The 24,569-nt window shown below is 51.4% G+C and overlaps 1 protein-coding gene across 2 annotated transcripts; it reads right to left on the bottom strand.

The window, feature by feature from the left end:
* Positions 1–5,281: 5,281 nt before the first annotated feature.
* Positions 5,282–24,369, bottom strand: CLEC2L (C-type lectin domain family 2 member L; the record flags this gene model as incomplete). Of its 2 annotated transcripts, none has more annotated exons than XR_014297228.1 (6): positions 5,282–6,672; positions 9,572–9,684; positions 9,816–11,372; positions 12,235–12,401; positions 14,717–14,791; positions 24,180–24,369. XR_014297228.1 is itself a non-coding variant. In XM_082662312.1 (6 exons), 5 exons carry the CDS (start codon positions 24,367–24,369, stop codon positions 9,573–9,575), a joined length of 645 nt encoding a protein of 214 aa, XP_082518438.1. In that variant the 3' UTR covers positions 5,282–6,672; position 9,572. The 2 variants fall into 2 exon arrangements, 1 of the variants encoding a protein (XP_082518438.1); XM_082662312.1 differs by having other exon boundaries at positions 11,272–11,372.
* Positions 24,370–24,569: the final 200 nt, after the last annotated feature.

The following is a 24,569-nucleotide window of genomic DNA, read 5'->3' on the forward strand; positions in this document are numbered from 1 at the left end:
TTGTGGCGTGTGGGCTCAGTAGTCGTGGCACGTGGGCTTAGTAGTTGTGTCTCGCAGGCTCTAGAGCACAGGCTCTGTAGTTGTGGTGCACGGGCTTAGTTGCTCCACAGCGCGTGAGATCTTCCCAGACCAGGGATCAAACCGGTGTCCCCTGCATTGGCAGGCAGATTCTTATACACTGCGCCACCAGGGAAGTCCTAATTCCCATTCTTAAGTGCTTTCTTTACACGCGCTGATCTATAGATGTGGTCTCTTCTACTGAGACACTTTGCATTTGACAATACTTGTAAAACAACACTGGAGGGCAGATACCCTGTCAATAAACCACTTGATATCTGCTTCTATGTCTCTTTGTGTTCTGTTTCGATGTCTTCTTATGGCTTATTGCCATGGCTCTCAGACTCTTTATCTGCTGAAGACTAAGCCCGTGGACCAGGATGCTTATAAGCGAACAAATTACCCATTAATAAAAGCCAGAACCAGAAGGAAAAAGTGGATGCTTGGAGGAAACCCTTCTAAGGGGGAAAAGATTGCCACAGGTCTTAAGATTGCACAGGCCAGTGAGTCAGTAGGAGAGAAAGCATTATCCATAGCAGAGCGATTCAGAGCATGACTTTGGAGTCAGCCATATTGGGGTTCAGTTCGAGGCTCTGTTGTTTATGACTGTAAAAGCTGGAAGATCACTTAACCTCTCAAGCCTCAGTTTTCTTATCTGTAAAATGGGGGTAATGCCACATGTGGCAAGGACTGGGTGGATATTCCCTGTAGCCATTTCCTGTTCTTGCTGAGTACAGGACTAGATTATATGTCCTAGCTTTCTTTGCAGTTAAATATAGCCAGACCTGACCCCTAAAACAAAACTCACATACTTTGATCCACACTCTCTCCCCTAAATTTCTGTCCACATGTGGAAGAACTGATGAAGGACTCTGATGAAGAAGCCCAGATCACTGATGATTTAATGACCTCCTAATAAAACCACTTTGGACAAAACCACAAAAAGTAAGAAAGAACTCTTTTTATTATATTTAAGCCACTGAAATTTTAGGATTTTTTATACAGCAATTAACCTACCCTGACTAATATAGACATTAGTTCCTGAAAGTGAGGTACGGCTGTAGCAAACAGCTAAAATAAAATACATGGCGGGCTTCCCTGGTGGCACAGTGGTTGAGAGTCCGCCTGCCGATGCAGGGGACACAGGTTTGTGCCTCGGTCCAGGAAGATCCCACATGCTGTGGAGCAGCTAGGCCTGTGATCCATGGCCGCTGAGCCTGTGCGTCCAGAGCCTGTGCTCCGCAACGGGAGAGGCCACAACAGTGAGAGGCCCGCGTACCGCAAAAAAAAAATACATGGCATTGGTTTAGCAGCTGGACAGAGAAATAAGGAAATTGATTTCAGGCGCTGGAATCATGGTGGCCCATGTTATGCTTTAATAAAAACATTGGATACACGTGCAACTAAAAACCCTGTTCAGTCTACCAAAAAATCTAGAACTAACAAGCCAATCTGTAAGATTACAGGATAAAAGATCAGTGTACAAAAATTGATTCCATTTCCTTTAATAGAATTTTTAAAGGTTGCATTCTGGGGCTTCCCTGGTGGCGCAGTGGTTAAGAATCCGCCTGCCAATGCAGGGGACACGGGTTTGAGCCCTCGTCCGGGGAGATCCCACATGCTGCAGAGCAACTAAGCCCATGTGCCACAACTACTGAGCCTGCGCACCTAGAGCCCGTGCTCTGCAACAAGAGAAGCCACCTTAATGAGAGGCCTGTGCAGCGCAACGAAGAGTAGCCCCCGCTCGCTGCAACTAAAAAAAAGAAAGTCTGCATGCAGCAACGAAGACCCAACGCAATCAAAAATAAATAAATTTATTTATGTGTGTGTGTATATATATATATATATATATATATATATAAAGGTTACATTCCATTTACAGTCATTACAAAATATTGGCTATCTTCCCCGTGTCGTAACATACATCCTTGTAGCCTATCTTACACCCAATAGTTTTTACCTCCCACTCCCCTACCCCTAGGGTGCCCCTCCCCCTCCTCTCCCCACTGGTAGCCATTACCAGTGTTTGTTCTCTATATCTGTGAGTCTGCTTCTTTTTTGTTATATTCACTAGTTTGTTGTATTTAGATTCCACGTATAAGTGATATCACACAGTATTTATTTCTCTGTTTGACTTATTTCACTTAGGATAATGTGCTCCAAGTCCATCCAAGTTGCTGCAAATGACAAAATCTCGTTCTTTTTTGTGGCCATGTAATATTCCATTGCGTATATATACCACATCTTCTTTACCCATTCATCTGTTGATGGACATTTAGGTTGCTTCCATGTCTTGGCTATTGTAAATAGTGCTGCTATGAACATTGGGGTGCATTTATCTTTTCGAATTAGTGTTTTTGTTTTTGTTGGATATATACCTAACAGTGGGATTGCTGGATCATATAGTAGCTCTATTTTTAGTTTAAGGAACCTCCATGCTGTCTTCCAAAGCAGCTGCACCAGTTTACATTCTCACCAACAGTGTATGAAGGTTCCCTTTTCACCACATACTCGCCAACATTTGTTATTTGTGTTCTTTTTGAGGATAGCCATTCTGATCGGTGTGAGGTGATATCCCGTTGTGGTTTTGATTTGCATTTCCCTGATGATTAGTGATGTTAAGCACCTTTTCCTATGCCTGTTGACCATCTGCATTTACTCTTCGGAGAAATGTCTATTCAGTTATTCTGCCCATTTTTTTAATCAGGTTGTTTGGTTTTTTTGATGTTGCTGTTTTGTATGAGCTGTTCATATATGTTGAATATTTATGAGCTATTTATATATGTTGGATATTAATTTCTTATTGGTCATATCATTTGCATATTTTCTCCCATTCGGTGGCTCATCTTTTTGTTTGGTTGATAGTTTCCTTTGCTGTGCAAAATATTTTAAGTTTAATTAGACCTCAGTTGTTTATTTTTTATTTCCTTTACTTTAGGAGGCGGATCCAAAAACATATTGCTGCTATTTATGTCAAAGAGTGCTCTGCCTATGTTTTTCCTCTAGGAGTTTTATAGGATCCCGTCTTACATTTAAGTCTTTAATCCATTTGGAGTTTGTTTTTGTACATGGTGTTAGAGAATGTTCTAATTTCAGACTTTTACATGCAGCTGTCCAGTTTTCCCAGCACCACTTATTGAAGAGACTATCTTTTCTCCATTGTATATTCTTGCCTCTTTTGTCGTAGATTAACTGACCGTATGACCATAAGTGCATAGGTTTATTTCTGGGCTCTCTATCCTGTTCCATTGATCTGTGTGTCTGTTTTTGTGCCGGTACCATACTGTTTTGATTACTGTAGCTTTGTAGTATAGTCTGAAGTCAGGGAGCATGATCCCTCTAGCTCTGTTCTTCCTTCTCAAAGTTGTTTTGGCTAATTGGGGTCTTTCGTGTTTCCATATAAATTTTGAAGTTATTTGTTCTAGTTCTGTGAAAAATACCATTGGTATTTTGATAGCAACTGCATCAAATCTATAGATTGCCTTGGGCAGTGTGGTCATTTTAACAATATTCATTCTTTATACTAGCAACTAACAAACTATGAAATTTTAAAAAAAGTCATCTACTACAGTAGCATTAAAAATATTTAAATAATTTAACAAAATATATGCAAAAACTCTACCCTTAAAACTTGTAAAATGTTGCTGAAATTTTTAAAAAGTTAAATGGAGAGAGCTATTTCAGTCATTGATTGGAAGAGTCAAATTGCTAAAAAGTCATAGTTCATCAAATTGATTTGTAAAATTGATCAAAAGACAAAAAACTTGAGCATTAGACCTGTGTGACAATCTCAAACAGCCTTAACTGGAGTCCTGGAAGGAGAGCAAAGAGTCGGGCAGGTGAAATATTTAGAGACAAAGGTGATGAATCTTCCAAAATTGATGAAAATCCTCAACTTTTAGAATCAAGAATCTCAGGTATCCAAGCATACAGCTGGAAGTTATTTCTCAGCCTTCCATGACTGTCCTGGCCAATGGACTGTGGATGGAATGTGTGCCACCTCCAGGCCTGGCCCCTGTCTAGTCTAGGGTAAGATAGGCTATGATCACAACAAACCCAAAACCTCAGAGGTTTTCCAGGAAGCTTCTCCCCCACACACTGACTTAGCATCCCAGGATGCTTCAGTCTTCTGGAGCCTCCAAATCAAAAAATCACGACTTGGGGGAGGGAGAATATGGAGGAGTATGCACTGGTTCTTAAATGTTTCCACCTGGAAATGACATCTGTCACTTTTCCGTGGTTAAAGCTCTGATGTCACCTGACACCTACCTTCAAACAGACCAGGAAATACAATCCTTCCATGTACCTAGAATGAGAGGAAAGGAAAAGTTCTCGATGCATAGCGGCCACATCTACCACATTTCCTAAAACACATCCTGTGTGAGCCTCTATGTTCAAAGACCCTGGATGGCGCAATGCTATTCCCTGTCACTGACCTGCATTAGTCTGTGGTGCAAGCCAGAAAGGGATCTTCTCTTGGGTAGGCCTCTGAAATGTGGGTATTACAAAAGCTAGCATGCTCTAAGACCCTACTCAATTTACATCGTAGTGAAACAAGATGATAATTTTTTTTAATATAATAAATGTATTTATTTTTGGCTGTGTTGGGTCTTCGTTGCTGTATGCGGGCTTTTCTCTAGTTGCGACAAGCGGGGGCTACTTTTGTTTCAGTGCGCAGGCTTCTCATTGCGATGGCTTCTCTTGTTGTGGAGCATGGGCTCTAGGCACGAGGGCTTCAGTAGTCGTGGCTCGCGTGCCCTAGAGCGCAGGCTCAGTAGTTGTGGTGCGCCGGCTTAGTTGCTCCGTGGCATGTGGGATTTTCCCGGACCAGGGCTTGAACCCGTGTCACCTGCATTGGCAGGCGGATTCTTAGCCACTGCGCCACCAGGGAAGCCAAGATGATAATTTTTAAGCACTTACTATGGGCCAGGCACTTTGTATGAATGGCTGGCCCTAATAAGCTCTTAACTAGTGTTCATTGTTACTACAATTTTGTCTTAGATGTGTATGTCTTTATTCAAATGGAATCTGTGCTCTAGACTACAGGACCCTAAAGCACATTGCAAGGCAGTTGAGCATCTTAACTTTTTCTCTAAAACATCTGCAAGTTTGCATACTTTTTGTGGGCAGCTGGACTGGCAGTACAGGTTTCTGAGATCAGAGACAGCATGGTGTAGAAGAAGGAGCCCTTGAACTAGGAATCAAGATCAGTTTAGGTCAACACACGTTTATTGAGCACCTTTAGTATGTACCAGGCGCTAGAGAAAAAAGGGGCGTGAGAGTGGATCCCTGCCCTCTAGGGGCTTACACTTCTGCGTGGATGGTGGACAGGTAAACAAACAAAGCATGATACGTGCAATAATAGTATCAACAACGAATAGAGGAGCCAGAAGACCTGAGATCTAGCTCTGCCACTAGATGCATGGCTAGATGCGTGACCTTGGACGTGTTATTTAACCTCTCGTGGTCTCATGGATAGTGAGAATGGGGTCGATAATTTCTAATCCCTGAAATTCTAACATCTACAGTTCTCAAAACCCTGTGAGGTAGGCAGGGCAGGCACGATTTCTACTTTATATTAGAGGTGAAGCCTGGGGTCAGGGAGGTTGAGCACAGCAGCCTGAGCTACACATCTGCTTGTTGGTAGAGCTGGCCCCAGACTAGACTCGGGCAGGTCTTCTGAGTCAGGCAAAGTGTGTGTCCACTCCAGGCTGAGACGTGGGATCTCTGATGGGCACGGCAGGAGGTTTTCTGGATGACCCCTGTTTGAATCTCATACTTGCTCCCAGTTTGGAGTTCTTTACGGACTAAGGAAAGAGCAGTTACCTCCTCTACCTCCACCCCCTCCTGATGTAAATACACAGCAGACAGTGGGCATTTCTGAAAACCAGGTCGTCTTTCACAAACAGCACAGTGATGTTAGCATAATATCCTGGTGACCACAGGAATCTTCAGCCACCAACCGCAGTCACTGATGGAAACCCTCCCCGGGCCTGGTTTCCACTCGCAGCCAGCTCCTTGCCCTCGCCAGCGGGGCTGTGTGTGTGATAAAGAGGATGTTCTGGAGGCGAAGGCAGCTCTCCCTCCCTCACGGCCTGGATGCTCCCTGTCACCTCCACTCAGCCCGCCCAGTATCTACGTGCTTAGGGAATGTGAGCGAGCTAACTTAACTGAAGCAAAACAAACTAAAGAGTGCATCTTGCCGGGCCTCTAAAACCATGCCACGCCCACCAAAGCCAAAAAGCCACGCCCACCAAAGCCAAAAAGACGAGCCTCTTATGATGGCCGGCCACTGCTGTCTCCCACCGTGGCAAAGAGTTTCAGAGATGACATTTGGGGGCAATCTTATTGTCATATACAACAGTTTTTTTTGAGCACATGCTGTGTGTGCTACAAAGAGGCCAGTGACACATAATCCCTGCTATCCAGGGGCTTATAGTCAGATGCCAAGAGCGGTCAGATGACTTTAGAGATGAGTCACAGATGAAAACTTCCGAGAGACTCCGGAGGTGTGAGAGGAGGCTCAGTCTTAAGTGCTGGAGTTGCTGGGGTGAGGGAGTGGTCACTGAGGGCTGCCGCTGTCCTGGAAGGAGTCCCAGGGAGCTCGAGCTGGACCTTGAAGGGAGAGAAGGACGGAACTCAGTATTTGCATTACCCCCTCCCTATGGGAAATTCACCTGAAAACCATACGACGACGATAAAAGTGCACAGGAAAAAAATCGCCTGTGGGCACCCCACGTCCTCTCCCAAGGTGGCCCCTTCCACCCCGCCTCCCCTTCCACCACCTCCTAGGCCTGTGATGTACAGCAGTACAGCAAGTCCCTTAACCGCCCTGAGCCTGCGTCCTCATCTGTAAGGTTGTAGGAGGGTTTACTAAGCAAACACTAGTGAAACCCACCAGCACAGCAACAAACGCTACCTCCAAGTGAGTCCTCCTGCAAAAAAAAAACCCCGTCGCTCCATCTTCACAAAGGACGTCTGAGGGTGACCTGATGTGCGTGCTCCAGCCTTTTACCCGCATCCTGCCGGCTCCAGGGGCTACGCCGAGGACAGGGCTGCCGTGCGGGGTCAAATTCACCCAGGGCGCAGCCGCCCAGGCTCCCAGCCAAGCACCTTCTCAACTCCAGGGGCAAATCCTCCAAAGGGGCTGAGGAGTGGGGCTGGAGTAAGGGTGGCCCCTTGGGTCTGACCCTAACACCTCCTCCTACGCTCCACCGAGGGGGGGGCCAGCTCGAGCTCCGAAACCGGCAGAGCGTCTGGCCTCCGTGCTGCCACCTGTGGCCGCTGGCCCCAACTGCACCCGACTCCGCGGCCCCGCCCACCCAGCCTGGCTCCGCCCACGGGGGAGGTGCGGGTGCCTGGTTGGTGTATAACCTTTGGAAGAATACTCAACGTTTCTGAAGTTTGGCGTGCCAGTGTTTTGTTTTGGTCTTCCTCCTCGGAACAGATAAGAGAGCTCTTAAAACACCCATGACCTTGGGTCAGAGTTCCTCTTAGCTCTACCGGACTTAGAATTGTTGTGCGGTCCCAGGGCAAGCCCAAGGCTAGAGAGCTCATCTGCCGGTGTGCCTTGAGGCAGCAGGCTGTGCATATTGAATGAGAACTAAGATCCCAGTGGCCCGGGTTCCTCGGTCCCTGCCGTCCCACACTGCTCCCTCCCCACCCACGTCGTGGCGCCCTTCTTCCCGCCGGAACCCACAGGACAGGATGAGAGCACAGCTCTAGCCCACCCCGTCCAGGACGTTTTGTCACCCGTGGCAGCATTACGTGCCTCAGGGTCTTTCTGAGAGACTTAAATGAGGTGCCACGTGGAAAGCAATGAGCCCATCTTTGAGGGGAAGATACTGGTGAGAACTGGCGTGAGGGAGAGACGCCCTCCCACTTACCACCCGGACCCCTGACCAACCCAAGCAGCAGTAGCGGCAGCTGACCGCTTCCTCAATCCCAGCCCCTCAACACACTTCCCCACAGGGGCTGGGAAGGCGGTGGGCTCCCGCCACCCCTCCACAGGCCGCACTGAATTCCCTTAGCTTCTTTATTGCACACTCAGGTTCCACGCTGGCTTTCCCGTAAAGATAAAATATGAAACCACAAAATCCCCAGATTTTACTAAATACCTGGAAAGCTTTCAAAAAGCTCAACGAACCCAAGCTGACAGTTTTGTCTGAAAACTGACAGTAAAAGGACTGAGCCGAGCAGAGCAGGACCTGTTTCCCTGTGAGCCATTTTCTGAAGATGGGCCGGGACCCAGATTCACACACGCGGCTCCCACGCGGGCTGGCTGTGTCTCACCCGGCCACGGCTTGCTCTGGGCTCCACGTGTGTGCATTGGAGAGGGTGGCACCTGCAGCCCCTGTAGGCCCAGGGGAACCGCCAGCCTCCCCACACACCCCTGTCCCTGCTTCCTCTCCAGGCAGACCAAGGGGGCACAGGAAGTGGCCCCAGCACCTGCACAAACTCTTAACCGGCCCAACATGAACATCATCTCTTCTCTGTGGCTCATCCTCCTGCTTTCTTCACCCCATCTTCCCCTAAGGCAGAATAAGCCATCCTTCAACTGGGTTCCAGAACGTTCTAGTGCTTTCCAAGCTGTTTCCTCTGCTCCCTGTGCGCTCCTTGGGGGATAAAGCTGTGGGTCCCCATGCCTAGTGTGGTGTCTGGCACGAAGTAGGTGTGGATCAATGTTTGTCACGCTGAGTTGAATAGTAATGAAGGAACCAGATGGAGCACACCCCTCAGACATCTGAGAATAACTCAGTGGCCTGGCAACATTAAACGGTGCCCTGAGGCCACAGAGTGTGTTTTTGGCCTTGCTTGCTACACATGCCGCCTGCCACACCGGTGCCTCTTGGTCATGTCCCTCCAAGGACGGGCACCCAGAGACATGCCCCTCCCCCAAGCCATGATCCTGGAACAAATGGCAGCCGACTTCTCTGGACGCCAGTCGTCTCTTTAGTCCATCAGTGACCAACACGGCAGCACCACGGACACAGCAGGGGCCTGCCTGAGACCCCAGGCGAGGCAAGGACGGTGGATGCTGGGCCCAGGCGAGGGGGCTTCCCTTCTGGCCTCCCCAGCAACCAGGAGAGAGATGCATGGGGAGGGGGCCCGTCTGTGTGGACAGTACCGCAGCCTGTCAGCCCCCAGCCTTCCTCAGAGCACCAGGGCCTCCGGAGGAGGGAATGTTCCAGGGTAGGGCCAGGGAGGGACTTGTTGGGGTGACTAAGGGTGGACTCTGAATTTGAGCGGGGGCTGTGTGCCCTCGTGGGCATGCGTGAGCGTGTCAGTGTGCATGTGTGGCTGGGGACAGATGCCTGCTGTGCTACTGACTCATGGGATTTGACTACCGGGCCACAGGACCTGCCTGGGGCCAAGGAGACCAGGGACCAAGACTCCGGGGCCTGGGGGAGCGCCCAGGGGCAGAAGGCAACCTCCTCACTGCTTCGCTTGGAGACGAGCCCGGGGCTGGCAGGCCTCGGAGGCTGGCTGGAGGGCCGCCCCTGGCCTGACCCACCTCATGTGTAGGCCATCTTGCTGCACACCCAGGGCCGGGTCATCAAACACTCCGTCGACACCAGCCTGGTGGGCTCCACGAAGACGCACTCCCCCGGGCCCGAGATGGGGAATCTGTGGCGGGGAGAGAAGAGACCAGGCACTCATGACCTGGCAGACGCGGCCTGTCACTGGGCAGCCCCAGAGGCCCTATGACTTGTCCTTCCCTCTGGAGCAGCCTTCCGGGACAGTCGGCCCCCACAGACCTTGCTAGCGTGGCTCCCGTCGCCTCCAGACAGTGCATCACGGCTCCAGCCCCCCGGTGATGCCCACGGGTGCTTCTGGGACGCACCCTGCACTCCTCCATCCGGCTCCGCCATTCCTGTCGGGCTCAGCTCACTCATCCCAGGAACCCGGGGCCCCGTCTAGGACCACGCTCCACACACCCACCTTCCCCACAGCGCCCTGCCTGCACCTCCTGTGTCTAGCACAGGGGGGGTTCTCCCTGCCTAACATCATCCCTTTTGAATCTCAACACTTCTTCTTCACCTCATTTGGTCACCCTGACCTGAGCCCCCTGCCAAGGCTGGAGCTGGGGTCTCATAAGAGAGGGCATCAGAAGGACCCCAAGAGGGAGAAGGGGGGCCAGGACCACCTCGATGTCAGAGAAGCGTGGCCCCAAGGCCCGCTGGTTGTCAGGTAGTCAGCGCTCTGGGGACCCCAGCCTCCAGGGCTCCCTGGGTTCCGGGAGCAGGAAGCTTCCAGAAGGGGAGAGGTGGGAGCAGCAAGGGCAAGACGTTCTCAGCAGCTCTAAGAACAGATCTGGGATGAGGGCAGGACAAGGAAAGAGAAGGAAAAAAAAAAAAGAAAACAAGGAAGAGGCAGTGAGGACAAAGACAGGTGCAGGAGACAGGGAGAAGCCGGCACAGGGAAGGAGCTGTCACGGGCCGCAGTTCACGTCACGTCAGCAGCTGTGCCCCCGCCCGGCTCCTCGGGCCTAGTCCTCCAGCCTTAGAGTCTACGTCAGAAGCTGAGGTTCTTACTCCCCTGTGTGTGCTGCTCTGCGTCTCCCTAAGCCTAAACTGCCCCTACACCCATGACTCCTGCCACCATCGCCCCGCAAACAGTCCCTGGCTTTGCACACCCACCAACCCATCACACGCTCCCCGCCATACCACGTGGGCCACACAAATAATACCACCACTGCACACACCACCAACACCCTCAATAGGTGTTTTCTCTAAGGGAACCCTCCTGGTGCCCAGGGTTCAGATCCCATTTCTCCCACAGTGACAATGTTTAGGTGACACATGGCTGCCCAGAACAGAAGCCCCACCTCCCACCCTCCCTTGCAGTCAGGTGTGGCCGTGAAGCTAAGTTCTGGCCAATGCAGAGGGATGTCCAGGGCATGTCCTCCCTTTCCCTGAGCCACACTGAGCCGTGCAGATGGACTGGGGAGCCACAAGATGGAAAGAGCCCGGGCCCTTTCCAGCAGCAGGAAGCTCTGTTGCCTACGTGGAGCAGGGCCACCAAACCAGGCTGGACTTTACCAGGGAGAGAGTAGTAAAGCCATTATCATGACTGCGTCTCTGTCCCACACCCCTGACCCTAGAGGTGAGTGGCTCCAGCTGGCATGAAACCAGGTTCTTCAGGAGGTGCGTCCGGGAGGCTATGGCTTCCCCGGTCTAAGCTCCTTGGCCAGAAGATGAAGCCTCAGCTCACGTGTCTGGGTCAAACGGGTCCCCGTTGACCCAGTGGAATTCGTCCCCCACTCTGCGCAGACCAATCCAGGGCTCCCTCCGTGTGAACTTGAACATGAATTCCTGCACCAAGGAAAGAGGGAAACCTCAGAGTCAGGTGCGGTCTCCTGACTGCTCAGACGTCCCCAGACTAACCTCAGCTTGGAAGACTGGCTCCCAAGATGCATAGACATGGAGAGGGTGACGCCTCACTGCATCCCAAGGGTGAGGAGCTGGGGTTACAGACACGCTGCACTCACGTGGAGCTGCCTGCAATGGCCTCCAAGGGACCCGGGCTCTGGGAGTGCACCACTGGGCCAGGAAGCCTGGAACAGGGTTTGTCTCCTAGCTCAGTGGGCCAGCATGCCTGCGTTCCTCACTTTCAGGAAGCCTGGAACTGCCTACTTGATGGGTTATCTGGGACACAGCTCAAAGCTCGGGCTGGATGTCCTTCTACCCGCATATTCCTGGGCCTTTCTCTGCCGAAAGGAGCTATCAGACTGTGTATCAGAGAAAAACAGAAACGACTTAGATTTTCTGCTAATTTGGATTGCATGAACTGTTGCCCTCAAAACCCAAAATGGCCAAGGGACCCACTAATTGTGTTTCTTACACATTTCTAGTGATATAACTGTGTTAAATAAGAGATCAGGCCCTGATTTGGACTAGCAAAAGAAGCCAACGCGATTTTTCATTTCACAAGTGCAGGTATAATGTGTAATGCTCACGCTTCAATACTGAGTTGAGCTCAGCAAACCGGCCTCGGGTGGACATAGTTGGCCTTGACAATAGCAGTGGAAACAAGAGCCCCTCGTGGACCTGCTCAGACCCCATGGAGCCCACCTGCACCCCCCACCCCAGGCTGTGCTCTGGAAACAGGTCACAGGGGACACCAGGTCCTTGGGGCAGGGCTGTCCCCAAAGGTCCCCACCCCAGCAGCACGCACCAGCTCCTTCTGGCTCTGGATCACAGCCAGCGCGGCCTCGTGGCCGTGACAGTACTGCCTGCCCGTGTTCCAGTCTCTCGGTTCCTCAGAAAAGAAGTAGCATTTCCTTCCGTAGAGCAGCCAGTCCTCCGGGCAGGGTGCCTCGCACTTGATGCAGCCCTTGGAAGCTGCAGGGAAGAGGGGTCAGTATCCACCAGCACAGCGGGCCTCTGTGCGGCCCCCCAAGCTCCCCGCCACTCCCTCCACCTGCCTCCACCTTGGTGCCCATCAGCCACGTGCCCCGGGGGAGCGCCTGTCACAGTCCCTGGCAGGTAAAAGGCTGGTGGCTAAATGAGTAAGGAAGAGGAATTTGGGACACCGCCCCGAGGGGAAGTGACAGCAGGTTAGGCCCCTGGGTTAAGCTCTCCTCTCTCTCTCCGAACTCCCCGAGGCGTGGAACCCGAGAAACTTGGACTTGGAAGGGACCTGGGGGCCATGCGTCCTCTTTCTCCAGCCAGGGTGGGAACCGTCCTGATGGGCCTGCTCTCACTGGCCACACCCTCGTCAGCTAACACTGCTGAATTGCTGGAAAGATCCTTTGCAATTTTTGAGTTCCAACCTGCCTTCCCATGACCTGGAACCTGTGGGTCCAGGATCTGCCTCTGGAGTGACCCGGACAGACCTGGTCTGTCTTCCACCTCCTACTTGATGAAGGACCCCTGCCTCCCCTCTTCCAGGATTGAACAGACACCATCCCTTCCACAGTCCCTTGCAGGGACTCCAGAGCCTTCTCCATCCTGCCCGGCTCAGTACGGTGTGCCCACATCACCAGTGAAATGCTGCCACCAGAACAGGCTGGGACATGTCAGCTGTGGTCCACCACCCAGCAGTGATCACCGTACCTCTTCCAGCTGCTGTGGGTTTTCCAGTCTTCAGATGCTCCAGTGAGAAGAATCTGCTTATATGTGCCTATGTGCACTTTTCTGGGAAGGAGGCCCAGAACTTCCATGAGATCCTCTAAGCCTCCTTGCCAAAAGGAATTCAGCCATACTCTCCAACTATTTTCCTATGATCTCTTCCTAAGCCAGGTCTCCCCTGTCCAGAACATGTGTAAATCACATTGAAATCCAAATGCAGGATCTTGTGTTTACTTCTTCCACAGTCACCTCAATCACATTGGCTCATTTGAGTTTCTGAAGATAAATTTTAATCTTGATTTCTTTTTCATCTGTCATATTGAGCATCCCTCTTTCAGGTGTTTCACCTGCAGATTCCGTCAGCATATTTTTTTGTTTGTTCTCATACAAGAGATTGACTAAAATGTAGACCAGGACAGAGGCAAGAACAAGTGCATGGTACTCGAGCCCCCAGGGGAGCTACCACCACACCAACACCAGTTAATTAACGGGAACTCTGGCATGCCTGCTCGATGAGCTCCAGGCCCACTTAGACCTGCTGGCCATGCATTCCCACGAGGATCTCCAGGGACTCTGTTGTGTTTTACCGCAGTCTCAATGTGCTGTGTTTACACATTGCCCTGTCCTCCCAACCTAGCAATAGAACAATTTGATTTGTAACAATTAGTCGAGGTGAAGCCAGGCTCGCCCCAGCGCTCACCACATTCCTTGCTAAGCACTCACAGCTCCCTGCGTAGCCTGCATGCCCTACAGGTGAGGGTTTGGTAGGAATTCATGTTATCAGTGGATTTTCCTCCCATTTTGAGGTCTTAGGGTGCTTCTCGAAGATGAAAGACAGAGGTCTTGAAGTCACTTTGCAAACCCTTCAGAAGCCATGACGTACTTTGACTTGAATCCATTAAATGCAGCAAATCCCAGGGTCATATAGCCTCGCCTCCCTTGCTTAGTAGCAGTTTCCCCTTTTGCATTCCTCCTTCACCCCTTTCAGTCCTAGCTGCCACTCCGTGTTTCTCAGGCCTCTCCCCCTTGGAATGCTCTGGTCCCTCTACCTCCTGCTCTCTAGGAAACTATTCATTCTTCAGGGGTTAGCACATGTGTTCTCCACCTCTGGGAAGCCCCCAGGCAGTAACACCTCTACCACTGGGCAGGGAAGTTGATGTCATACATTTAAAAAAATCTCCAACACTTAGCCCAGGGCCTGACATACAGCCGGGCTCAATAAATGTTTGTTGAGTGAGTGAATGAGATCTCTAAGGCCCGTTTAACCCCAAACCGCCTCCTTCAAGAAGCATTATGTGACTAACACACACCAAGTTTGTTCTGCATTCCCGAAGCATTTTTGTGAACGTACCTAAGTTAACATCTCCACTTTCGCTGCACGGCTTAGCAAAGAGGACAGGTATAGTCGATGTGTGAATGTACTATTTTAGGCTAAAATCTCATCTAGAACCAACACTCTATTTCCTATTTACTTTGACCCCACAGAATTGGCGGTATGTCTGGAACCTTTCTTTACCTAATTAGACATGCTTTTGACGAGGTGCGTAGGAACTGAATTGCATAAATGCTCTGACATCTATGCTCACCCAATATGCTCATCACCACCAGGATGGCGAACAGAAGCACTGCGATGGCCCCCAGCAGGAGACGCGTGGTGGTGTCTGAGGAGAGAGAAAGGGGTTATTACCTGGCACATCCCCACCACCCATCCCCGCCTCCAGCCCCAAGTCCTGATAGTGAGAAGCTCTGGGGCTGTGTTTGAACAAGCCCTCCAGGGGACTCTGATGCCGCAGTCTGAGGTGCCGTTCTAAAGCACGGGTCTGTCCGATTCTGCGATCCCCCTGCTTAAGAACCCTCCCTCCGGGGCTACGCACTTGAACTCCTTCTGTGGCTGTCGGAATTTTCCAATCTTTCATCTCCTGCTGCTTCTCTACCTCATCCCTGGTTTCAGCCAGACGGACTCCTTGAAATACCCGAGTCCGTCCTCACAGCCCTTCAGCTGGGTCTTTGCTCCCGAATTTCTTCTCCTCCACTGCAGTCTCTTGAAATCCTGCCCCACACCCTCCATTCTCTTCACGAAAGCTTTCCCGATCCTCTGGCTTCTCCCTTTTAAATTTATATTTATTGTTCTCACCTAAAATTTTAATTTGATGTTTAATGAAAGAACCCTTTTAGACTTCAGACACAGGGTCTTTGAAAGGTTTTTTGTGATAAAATATACATAACATAAAAGTTGCCATCTTAACCATTTTTAAGTGTGCAATTTGTGGCATTAATTATATTCACAAGGTTGTGCACTGTGAATTTGCAAAATTCCACTGTCTATTTGCAAAATGTTTTCATTACCCCAGACAGAAACTCTGTACCAATTAAGCATTAACACCTCATTCCCACCTCCTTCCAGCCCCTGGTAACCTCTAATCTGCTTTCTGTCTCTATAAATTCACCTATTCTAGGAACCTCATGTAAGTGAAATCATACAATATCTGTCCTTTTGGGTCTGACTTCTTCCACTTAACATAATGTTTGCAAGGTTCATCCATGTCGTAGCACATCAGAATTTCATTCCTTTTTCATGGCTGAATAATATTCCATTGTATAATTATATACATTTTGTTCATCCATCCATCCATCCATCCATTGACAGACACTTGGGCTATTTCCATCTTTTGGTTATTGTGAATAATGCTGCTATGAACATTGGCAAATATCTGTTTGAGTCTATTTTCAATTCTTTTGGGTATATACCTAGGAGTGGAATTGCTGGATCATATAGTAATTCTACATTTAACTTTTTGAGGAACCACCAAACTGTCTTCCACTGCTGCTGCACGATTTTGCATCCTACCAGCAATGCCAACGCACAAGTGTTCTAATTTCTCCATCTCTTCACCAACACTTGTTAGTTTCCATTTTTGTTTGTTATAGCCATCCTAGTAGGTGAGAACTCCCTTTCTATTTTTAGCCATTTTTAAAACTTTTTAAAAGTTATATGTGGGGGCCTCCCTGGTGGCGCAGCGGTTGAGAGTCCGCCTGCCGATGCAGGGGACCCGGGTTCGTGCCCTGGTCCGGGAAGATCCCACATGCCGTGGAGCGGCTGGGCCCGTGAGCCGTGGCCCCTGGGCCTGCGCGTCCGGAGCCTGTGCTCCCCAATGGGAGAGGCCACAGCAGTGAGAGGCCTGCATACCGCAAAAAAAAAAAAAAAAAGTTATATGTGTGTATAGATGAAAGAAGTGTCTCCACAGCCCAGTGCTGGGCTGTCCACCATTACTCACCCATGACGAGCTAGGTACCAAAATCAAGAGGAAGTATCTAGAAACTTACAGCAATTCAGCATTGCTGTGACATCCAAGTGCCTGATACTGTTTCTAGTAATTTGTCTGTATTGTACTTCACAACAAATTGGGAAAAGAAACCTGGTCCTTTATCAAGATCTGAAAAGCAACAGATCTGAAGTTAAGAAATTCTATCAGCTTCACTAGACAAACTAACAACCAAAGAACATTGCCCCTTCCACAGAGGCAACTACTTCCAACCCTTTTAGCTAATTCTTTTGGTATTTACCTCCAAATCTCTAAAAGCTTTGCGTATGTCAATACTTTTTGACTTTTCTATTTAAGACACTACTTATTAACTTCCCACAGTAATGAGGAAGATTTAATTCTCTGCATGACTGTCCCCATCCTGACCACTCACACACTACCTGCTCTCTCAACATCATAGTTTGTTCTTTTCGTAGGGCAATGTAAATGCTACTCCCAGGAAAGCTATGCAGTGTATTATGATCTCTATTTCTACACAACTTCTTGTTTCCCTGTAATTAATCATTTTCCTTTGCTTACACTTCTGTGTGCTCATCATTATTTCAACTTCAAAACTCCTTTAAGCTGATGAGGCAAAATCAGGAATTCTACTTCACCTTTGACTCAGTCTGCACAGGCTGCGCTAACAAAAACCACAGACTGGGTGCTGAAACAACAGACACTCCTCTCTCACAATTCTGGAGGCAAGGAAGTCCAAGATCAAGGTACCAGCAGATTCCATTCTTGGTGAGGGCCCCCAGGATGGGATTAGTGCCCTTATTAGAAAAGGAAGAGCCACCAGAGAGGAGAGAGGAAGCACTCATATCCACTTTGCCTTTGCTATTTCCTGAAGATTTTTTTCAACTTTATCTTCCCACTCTCTACTGAATCTTTTATTTCTACAATTATTTTTAACTGCTAAGGTTTTTTTGGGTTTGTTGATGCTGTTCCCTGAATACTCCCTCTTAAAACATCCTGTTCTATTTTTTTTTTTTCTTTTGCGGTACGCGGGCCTCTCACTGTTGTGGCCTCTCCCACTGCGGAGCACAGGCTCAGCGGCCATGGCTCACGGGCCCAGCCGCTCCGCAGCATGTGGGATCTTCCCGGACCGGGGCACGAACCCGTGTCCCCTGCATCGACAGGCGGACTCTCAACCACTGCGCCACCAGGGAAGCCCCCTGTTCTTATTTTAATGATGCAAAATTTTCTCTTATCTCTCTGAGGATATTACTGATAGTTTTTTAGGGTTTTTTTGGGGGGGAGGGGGGCTCCAGAGGGGGTGGGGGAGCGGTGGGCAGAAAGTTTAATCTGTATAATCTCTGTTTTCTCCAAACTGTTTTTTTTTTCCTGTTCATTTGTTTTGATCTCTAGCTTCCATGTCAGAGACTTTCCTCAGATGTCTGGAGATCCTTGGTTATTTGTTCATGATTAAGGCAGGAGGAATAGGACTTCACTGGCACCTCTGAGACAGGAAGGGGGGCTTATTAACTGTGAGGGTCGTGGCAGAGTGACGGGCTGGTCCTCAAGGCTGTTTGTTGACCTCCTTGGGTTTTTCCTCTTGGGTCAGTGTCCCTGGAGACTGCTCTTCTGTTTTCCCTCCTGGAGGGTGTAGGCTTGGCTGGGAAAAGAGGCTAGGAGGCCAACCTGAGCCCTCAATACATAAATGTCGCCTTAACTGCTTGCTCTCAAGTGTGTTGGTGTCCGGAGGCCCTCTCTCCCCAAGGCAGAGGGCTGGGGATGGGCTCACAGGGTGGGGAGAGGATTGGGGAATTTGAAGTCTTCCTAACACGTGTTCAACCAGCCCTCCTGATTTCAGCTCCCTCTTCATTCACGGCCGTGCTGACTGGTGCCCCGGTCTCTGCGCTGTGGGGTTCCTGTTTGTGACTCAGGTTGCTCCTCTGCTTCCTGAACTTTCTCAGGCCAGTGGATTCAGTGTCAGTTACACCATCGTTGATCCCTATGTGTTTGTTTGTTTGTTAAATTTATTTATTTATGTTTGGCTGCGTTGGGTCTTCATTGCACCGCCAGGCTTTCTCTAGTTGTGGCGAGTGGGGGCTACTCTTCATTGCGGTGCGCGGGCTTCTCATTGCGGTGGCTTCTCTTGTTGCGGAGCACGGGCTCTAGGCGCACGGGCTTCAGTAGTTGTGGCTTGCAGGCTCTAGCGCACAGGCTCAGTAGTTGTGGCGCACGGGCTTAGTTGCTCCGGGGCATGTGGGATCCTCCTGGACCAGGGCTCGAACCCGTGTCCCCTGCCTTGGCAGGCGGATTCTTAACCACTGCGCCACCAGGGAAGCCCCTCGTTGCTATTGTTTTGTCTCCTGTTCTTGTTATCCTTGTGACCTTTTAAAAATCCCTTTACGGTTGTATTAATGAGCTTTGGAAGAGGAAGAAAATAAACGCAGTCTGCCATCTTTACTTGCAAGTCCAACAGACATCCGGGAGTCCTTCCTATGAGCACGGTCTATACTGGCAAGTGACCAGGAGTCCAGAGGTGGGTGCCTTCCGGCACAGTAAAAACAGGCTCACGCCTGCCCTCGAGGGCTGGGCTCCTTCTGTATCTGCTGTGCTGTCCTCAGGGGCAGCTTGTTGTAAGACTAATCCCCTTGAGCTGCGTATGAATCCTGCCTTTCCCTTCTTTATTTTTTTTATTTTTTAATTCTTTTTGGCTGCACTGGGTCTTTGTTGCAGCTCGCGCAGGCTTAGTTGCGGTATGTGGGATCTTAGTTCCCCGACCAGGGATCGAACCCAGGCCCCCTGCATTGGGAGTGCAGAGTCTTAACCACTGGACCACCAGGGAAGTCCCTCCTTTCCCTTCTTTAAATGCCTCTCAATCCTCTTCTATAACCCTGGCACTGCAATAAGAGCATAGCATCGTCAGCCACTTCACGGGGGTTCAAATCCCAGCTCTGCCACTTTTTAGTGGCAAAGCTACTTAGCTTCTATTTTATTTCCTTTTCCTCGTCTTTCAAATGAAGTCATAATAGTGTCTCCCTCTTAGAATTTTATGAGCATTCAACGTATAGGCCTTAGAGCAGTGCCTGGCACGGTAAGCTCTCCCTCAGTGTTAGCAGTTACCATCATGATGGTAATCGGACCATGGGCTTCTCTAGGGTGAGGGCAGTGCTTTCCTTACGTTTGGGTTCCTTATAACAGGGCTCGGTCATTGCCTTGCATGTTACAGAGCACCCACTGATACTAAAGAACACAGAGGGAATCTAGCTACCCTGAATGACAATGCCCTTGGCCGTGCGGATATACACCTGCTTTCAGGGAAAGGGGAGTCTGTGCCTGTGTCTCCGGCATTGCCAGAACTGAGGACTCTCTTCATCCTCTCATGGGGATAACTGCTCTGGCTGCTGCGCTGTGGACAGAGAGAGGGTGCGCTAGAGTCTGACACGCCAAAACAATGTTGTATTAGTTTCCTAGGTTGACGTAACAAAGCACCACAAAGCAGGGGGCTTCAAACACCGGAAGTGTGTTGTCTCGCGGTTCTGGAGGCTAGAAGTCCACGATCAAGTTGTCAGCAGGGCTGTGCTCCCTCTGAGACCTGTAGGGAAATCCTTCCTTGCCTTGTCCTCGTTTGTGCTGGTTGCCTTGCCTTGTCCTCGTTCATGCTGGTTGGCTGGCAGCTGCGTCACTGCAGTCTTGGCCTTCGTTGTCACATCCTTCTCCCTGTGTGTCTCTTTGTCTTCATGTGACCACCTCTTATAAGGACACCAGTCATATTGGGTTAGGAGCCCACCCTGCTCCAGTATGCCCCCATCTGAACTAATTACAACTGCAATGACCATATTTCCAAATAAGGGCAGATTCTGAGGTGCTGGGGAGTTAGGACTTCAACATATCTCTTTGGGGGGGGATACAATTCAAGCCGTAACAAATGTCTAAGTCAGCAGTCCTTCCTTCTATGCAATGGCCCTTATTAGATGGAGTTTGAGGGGGCAGTTTATTTATGTTATAAATGTATATGACTTAGCCTAGTGTTAGAAGGAACAACTGAAAAAAGCCTGGCACCCAAGCCCAGACAGATCTCCCAATACCCTCATAGCCACAGTGCAAAAGAGAATCATAGCTGACGTCTCTAAGTTGCCAGGGCCACGGCCTGGAAAGCATACTCTTGACTGTCACAAACTATCAAATGCAGAGTTTGGTAATTTTTACATTTTTAAGAGGCTTTGCTAAATGCGTGTGTGTGGTTTTGAGCAGGAAGTTGTGGGTTTATGTCTTATCAAGAAACTTTCAACATTAAAAATTCAGAATTGGTGAGCACTGGAAACTCTATAGCCTGAGATTTGCAGAATCACTCTGTCCCCACTCCTGTACCCCCAGGCTGCTTTTCCTCACCCTCCCTACCCCAATGCCAGAAATATTCCCGTCTCCCATCACCTCCAGTCTTTCCAGAACCCAGGCGGGAGCTCTGGATCACCTTCCCAGCCTGTCCCCCAAGGCTGAGGGTGGAAGGAAAGGTTAATATCCACAGGGAGAGGACTCAATCAGGAGAATGTCTGTTTGGCTTCCTATTTATAAAGCTAACTGTTCATCGAAGGAGAGTCTTAAAGACCTGGGCTGTCATCCCAGCTTCAAATTTAAGACGTTTTCCACGTCACTTAACCTGTGAAGAGGAAAAAGCATCTGCCGGAGGTGGCAGGGCTGTCTCAGGAGCGCGGGGAGGGGGGCTACATGCGTCAGAAGCACAATTTGATTCTCTCCAATTAGCCTCCCCAAGCCGCATGTTGGTCAGCTCAGGACAGAGTAAGAGGTTTCACATCAGAGGGCCTCATGGCAAACCCGACGGGATTTCACGAGTGAGAGAGCAACGTGCATCCTTGGGCAAGACACTTAGCCGCTCTGAGTCTCAGTTTCCTCATATGTAAGATAGGTACAACACTCCCCAAGCCCCTGCAAGGGCAGATGTGAGGGTTAAACACGACAGCTATTGTGAAAGCCCCAGCACGGGGCTCGCGCTTTGTAGGTACTTGATAAATATTCGGTACGTGGTGATACAGGAGCACAGGCCCCCTGAGGGTTCAGCTTGGTCAAATCAAGAAGTCTCAAGACAGAGGCTTGGCTAAGCAAGGGCTGCAAAACCCCTTGGTCCCCAGGCCTGGCAGACCCCTCATCCCATCACGGGTGTTTCTCAGGGTCTGTGGACTGGGCTCATTATAAGGACTTCAGTTTGGGGCCGGAAGTGGACTCACAGTAGGCAGACGAGCAGTCAAAGGATTTCAGTTGAGCAGTTGGTCATACACTTTCCCTGGGTTCCCTCATCAGGGATGCCGGGCTCTAGGGACTGGGGAAAGGGATCACCTGCACACAGCCTACACCCCAGCACCTTTGTCTGTGTAGCCCCGAGAGGCAGAAATCCTTATCTTGCTTAGCAGATGAAGAAACTGAGGCTCAGACAAGTTTGAAAACCTGCCAGCCCGCTGGCAGTGGAAGGATCTGGCTCAGGCTTACCCAGCTCCAGAATCAGTGCTCTTTGCACTGCAGCAGACTGCCTCAGCCCCTGTCCTGTGATTTCTGCAAGGGCAGGGATGTTCCCAGTGCCTAGAGCTGCGCTGGAACAGTGGGGCCTCCAGGAGTGTTTGTGGGAGGTGAGGAAGAGTGCGTGAATGTGGGGGGATAAGCACACGGCAGGACCCTGGAGAGCACCATCGTGGTCCGAGAGTTCCCCTCTCCCCGCAGGAGACGCGGCGCCCAGGGAACAGGGAACACCGAGGAGATACTCGGGACCAGTGGAGGGGAGGCCCCTGGCAGGGACACAAACTCCACATCCTAAAACTCCTGTGGAAAAGGCCCACAGGCCCCAGATGCTGAGCCCCCAAGGTCCACAGGCACCAGGGTGGGGCTGCTCCTGGTGGACCACGGGAACGAGGGCAGGGGCCGGAGGTGCCACGAGACACAGAGCCAGGCCAGGCAGGGAGCCATGTCCAGACAGGCGAGACGAGGCTGGGCCACAGGTGGGCACTGAGCACAGAGTGGGCTAGACTCCACAGGGCCTGGAAGACCCAGTGTCCTGAGAGACCCCCTGGGCCATTTCCTGCCGGGCGTGCGGCTGCTTCTTCAGCCTAACTTGCAGGTGGTCGGCCCAGCCATGGCTGGGAGTGGGAAGCAGAAGGGGCCAAGGTCAGGATGGGAGGTAAGACTGGAGCCAGCCAGCCGGAGGCACTGAAAGAGGCCGCACCACCCCTGAAGTGGCCCCTAAGCCCTGGGGGTTAGAATGAGGTCAGGGCAGCCCCTGGAGAAATGCTTCCGCATGAGCGAGTGGAGAAATACAGGCAAGAGGCGTGAGCAACTTCCAGAAATAACTTGGGCAGGAGGGAAGCAGGGGGTCACAGGCAAATCTAACAGTGAGCCCGAAGGTACACGACAAAGAGGGGGTCTGTCCCCCTTTATTCAGCTCAGCTCTCCCCAGACCGAAGGTCCTCTGCAATGGCTGTCCTACACTGAGTTCCAACATCTTTGCCTCCTTTGTCCCAAATCACCATCCAGGTGTCCAGCTTTCCCCTCAGAGTCTGCACAGTCCCTCCTCAGGCCATCTGTGTCCCTTGGCCTACCAGCCTTTGGGCCAAATGCTGACAGAACTGTCCCCCGCCTCCCTGCTTGGCCAGGCACCTGCCCTGGCTGGCACTGGTTATGTCCCTCCCCTGACCACGGCCCCGCCTTCCTCACTGACCTGGCCTTGGTCTGACCCCTCTGGGCCACCACCACTTCTCCAAGGGCCACCCACTGTCTCATTCTATGCTTCTATCTCTCAACAGCCGCTTCAGACAAAGTCCACACACTTTGGCAAGGCCTGGGTGGCCACTCACGGTCTGGGCCCTCCAGACTCCTCTCTTCTCACCGCGCCCCACCCCGATCCTGGTATTCTGGAGGTCAGTTCCCCACAAGGCACAGGCGAGTCCTCGCCACTTGATCCCTGAACGTGTCACTCCTCGAGCCTGGTGCACCCATCTTTCTCTTTCCACACCTCCTAAGAGGTCACCTACTCCAGGAAGCCCTCCTTTTCTGACACTCCTTCCCTAATGGTTGGGTGATCCAGGTCCTGGGCTTCCCTAGTTGATGCCATCCAGGCAGGTCCTCGGCCTTTGGACTCCGGGTGTCCAGAGTACCAGCCCTCCGGGCAGCTCCAGCACCTCCCACAACGCACAAGTGGCCACACAAGTTAACTGAACTCATGAACTTGAAATCTGTCTTCCACTTTGGTGACCGCCCCCTTGGCCAGTCAGGGGTCAGGCCGTGAGCCCCTCTGACTGGAAGAGGTAGGTGGGACCCCCGACTTGCAGGGAAGGCCCTCTGGCCGATTCTCCCTCCAGGCACCACCAGCGCCCCATCCCCCAACCCCCTTCTCACGGGGCATTAGCACGCGTCGGGGTCCATAGCTTTTGTCACTTTGCCCAAAGCACTTTCACTGCTATAGGGTCAAGCCACTCTCTCAATATGCCTATCGGGTGAGTGCCGGACAGTAACTGTCCCCCTTCACTCATAAGGAAACAGGCTCAGAGCGTGAAACCTGCTCCCAAGGTCAAAGAGGGAGTTAGCTGCAGAGACAGGGTCAAGGTTGAACTATAGGTGGTCCCCAGTTACCTGTTCCCCACCGCCCCACAATGTGTCATCTGATGCCCTGGCAATCCTCCGGGTTCCAGAGTCGCGCTCCCCGCTCTCCCCACCGGGAGACCGGCCAAGGTGACTCTGTCCCGCCTCCCGGGTCCCCGGGCCGGGGGATGGAGGGCCGCTAGGCGCTTACCCTCCAAGGCCGCCTTCCAGCTGGTGCTGCCCTCGTAGCCCGACCCCGATCGCCGCAGCAGCCCCTCGGGACCGCGGCCCTCCGCTTCGGCTGGCGAGCGCAGCCTGGGCGCGGCGGGGGCGGGCGCGGGGCGGACGGCGGGGGGCGGCGGCGGCCGGGCCCGCGCGGGGGGCTCCTGGGCCGGCTCCATGCCTGTCGCGGCGCCGCGCCGCGCCCGCGCTCCTGTGCGGAGGTGCGGAGCCCGGCCCGACGCGCACTCTGCGCTCCGCGCGCCCTGCGGGCCCCCCAGGCCGGCCTCGGGTGGGCGAGGGTCGGGGCTGGCGCAGGCCGAGGCTGAGCCCGGCTCCCCGCGCCGGACCCGCTGCGCCCGGCGGCCGCCACCGCCTGGGT

This window comes from Grampus griseus (genome assembly GCF_964374135.1).
Source record: "Grampus griseus genome assembly, chromosome: 9".
Lineage (NCBI taxonomy): Eukaryota > Metazoa > Chordata > Mammalia > Artiodactyla > Delphinidae > Grampus > Grampus griseus.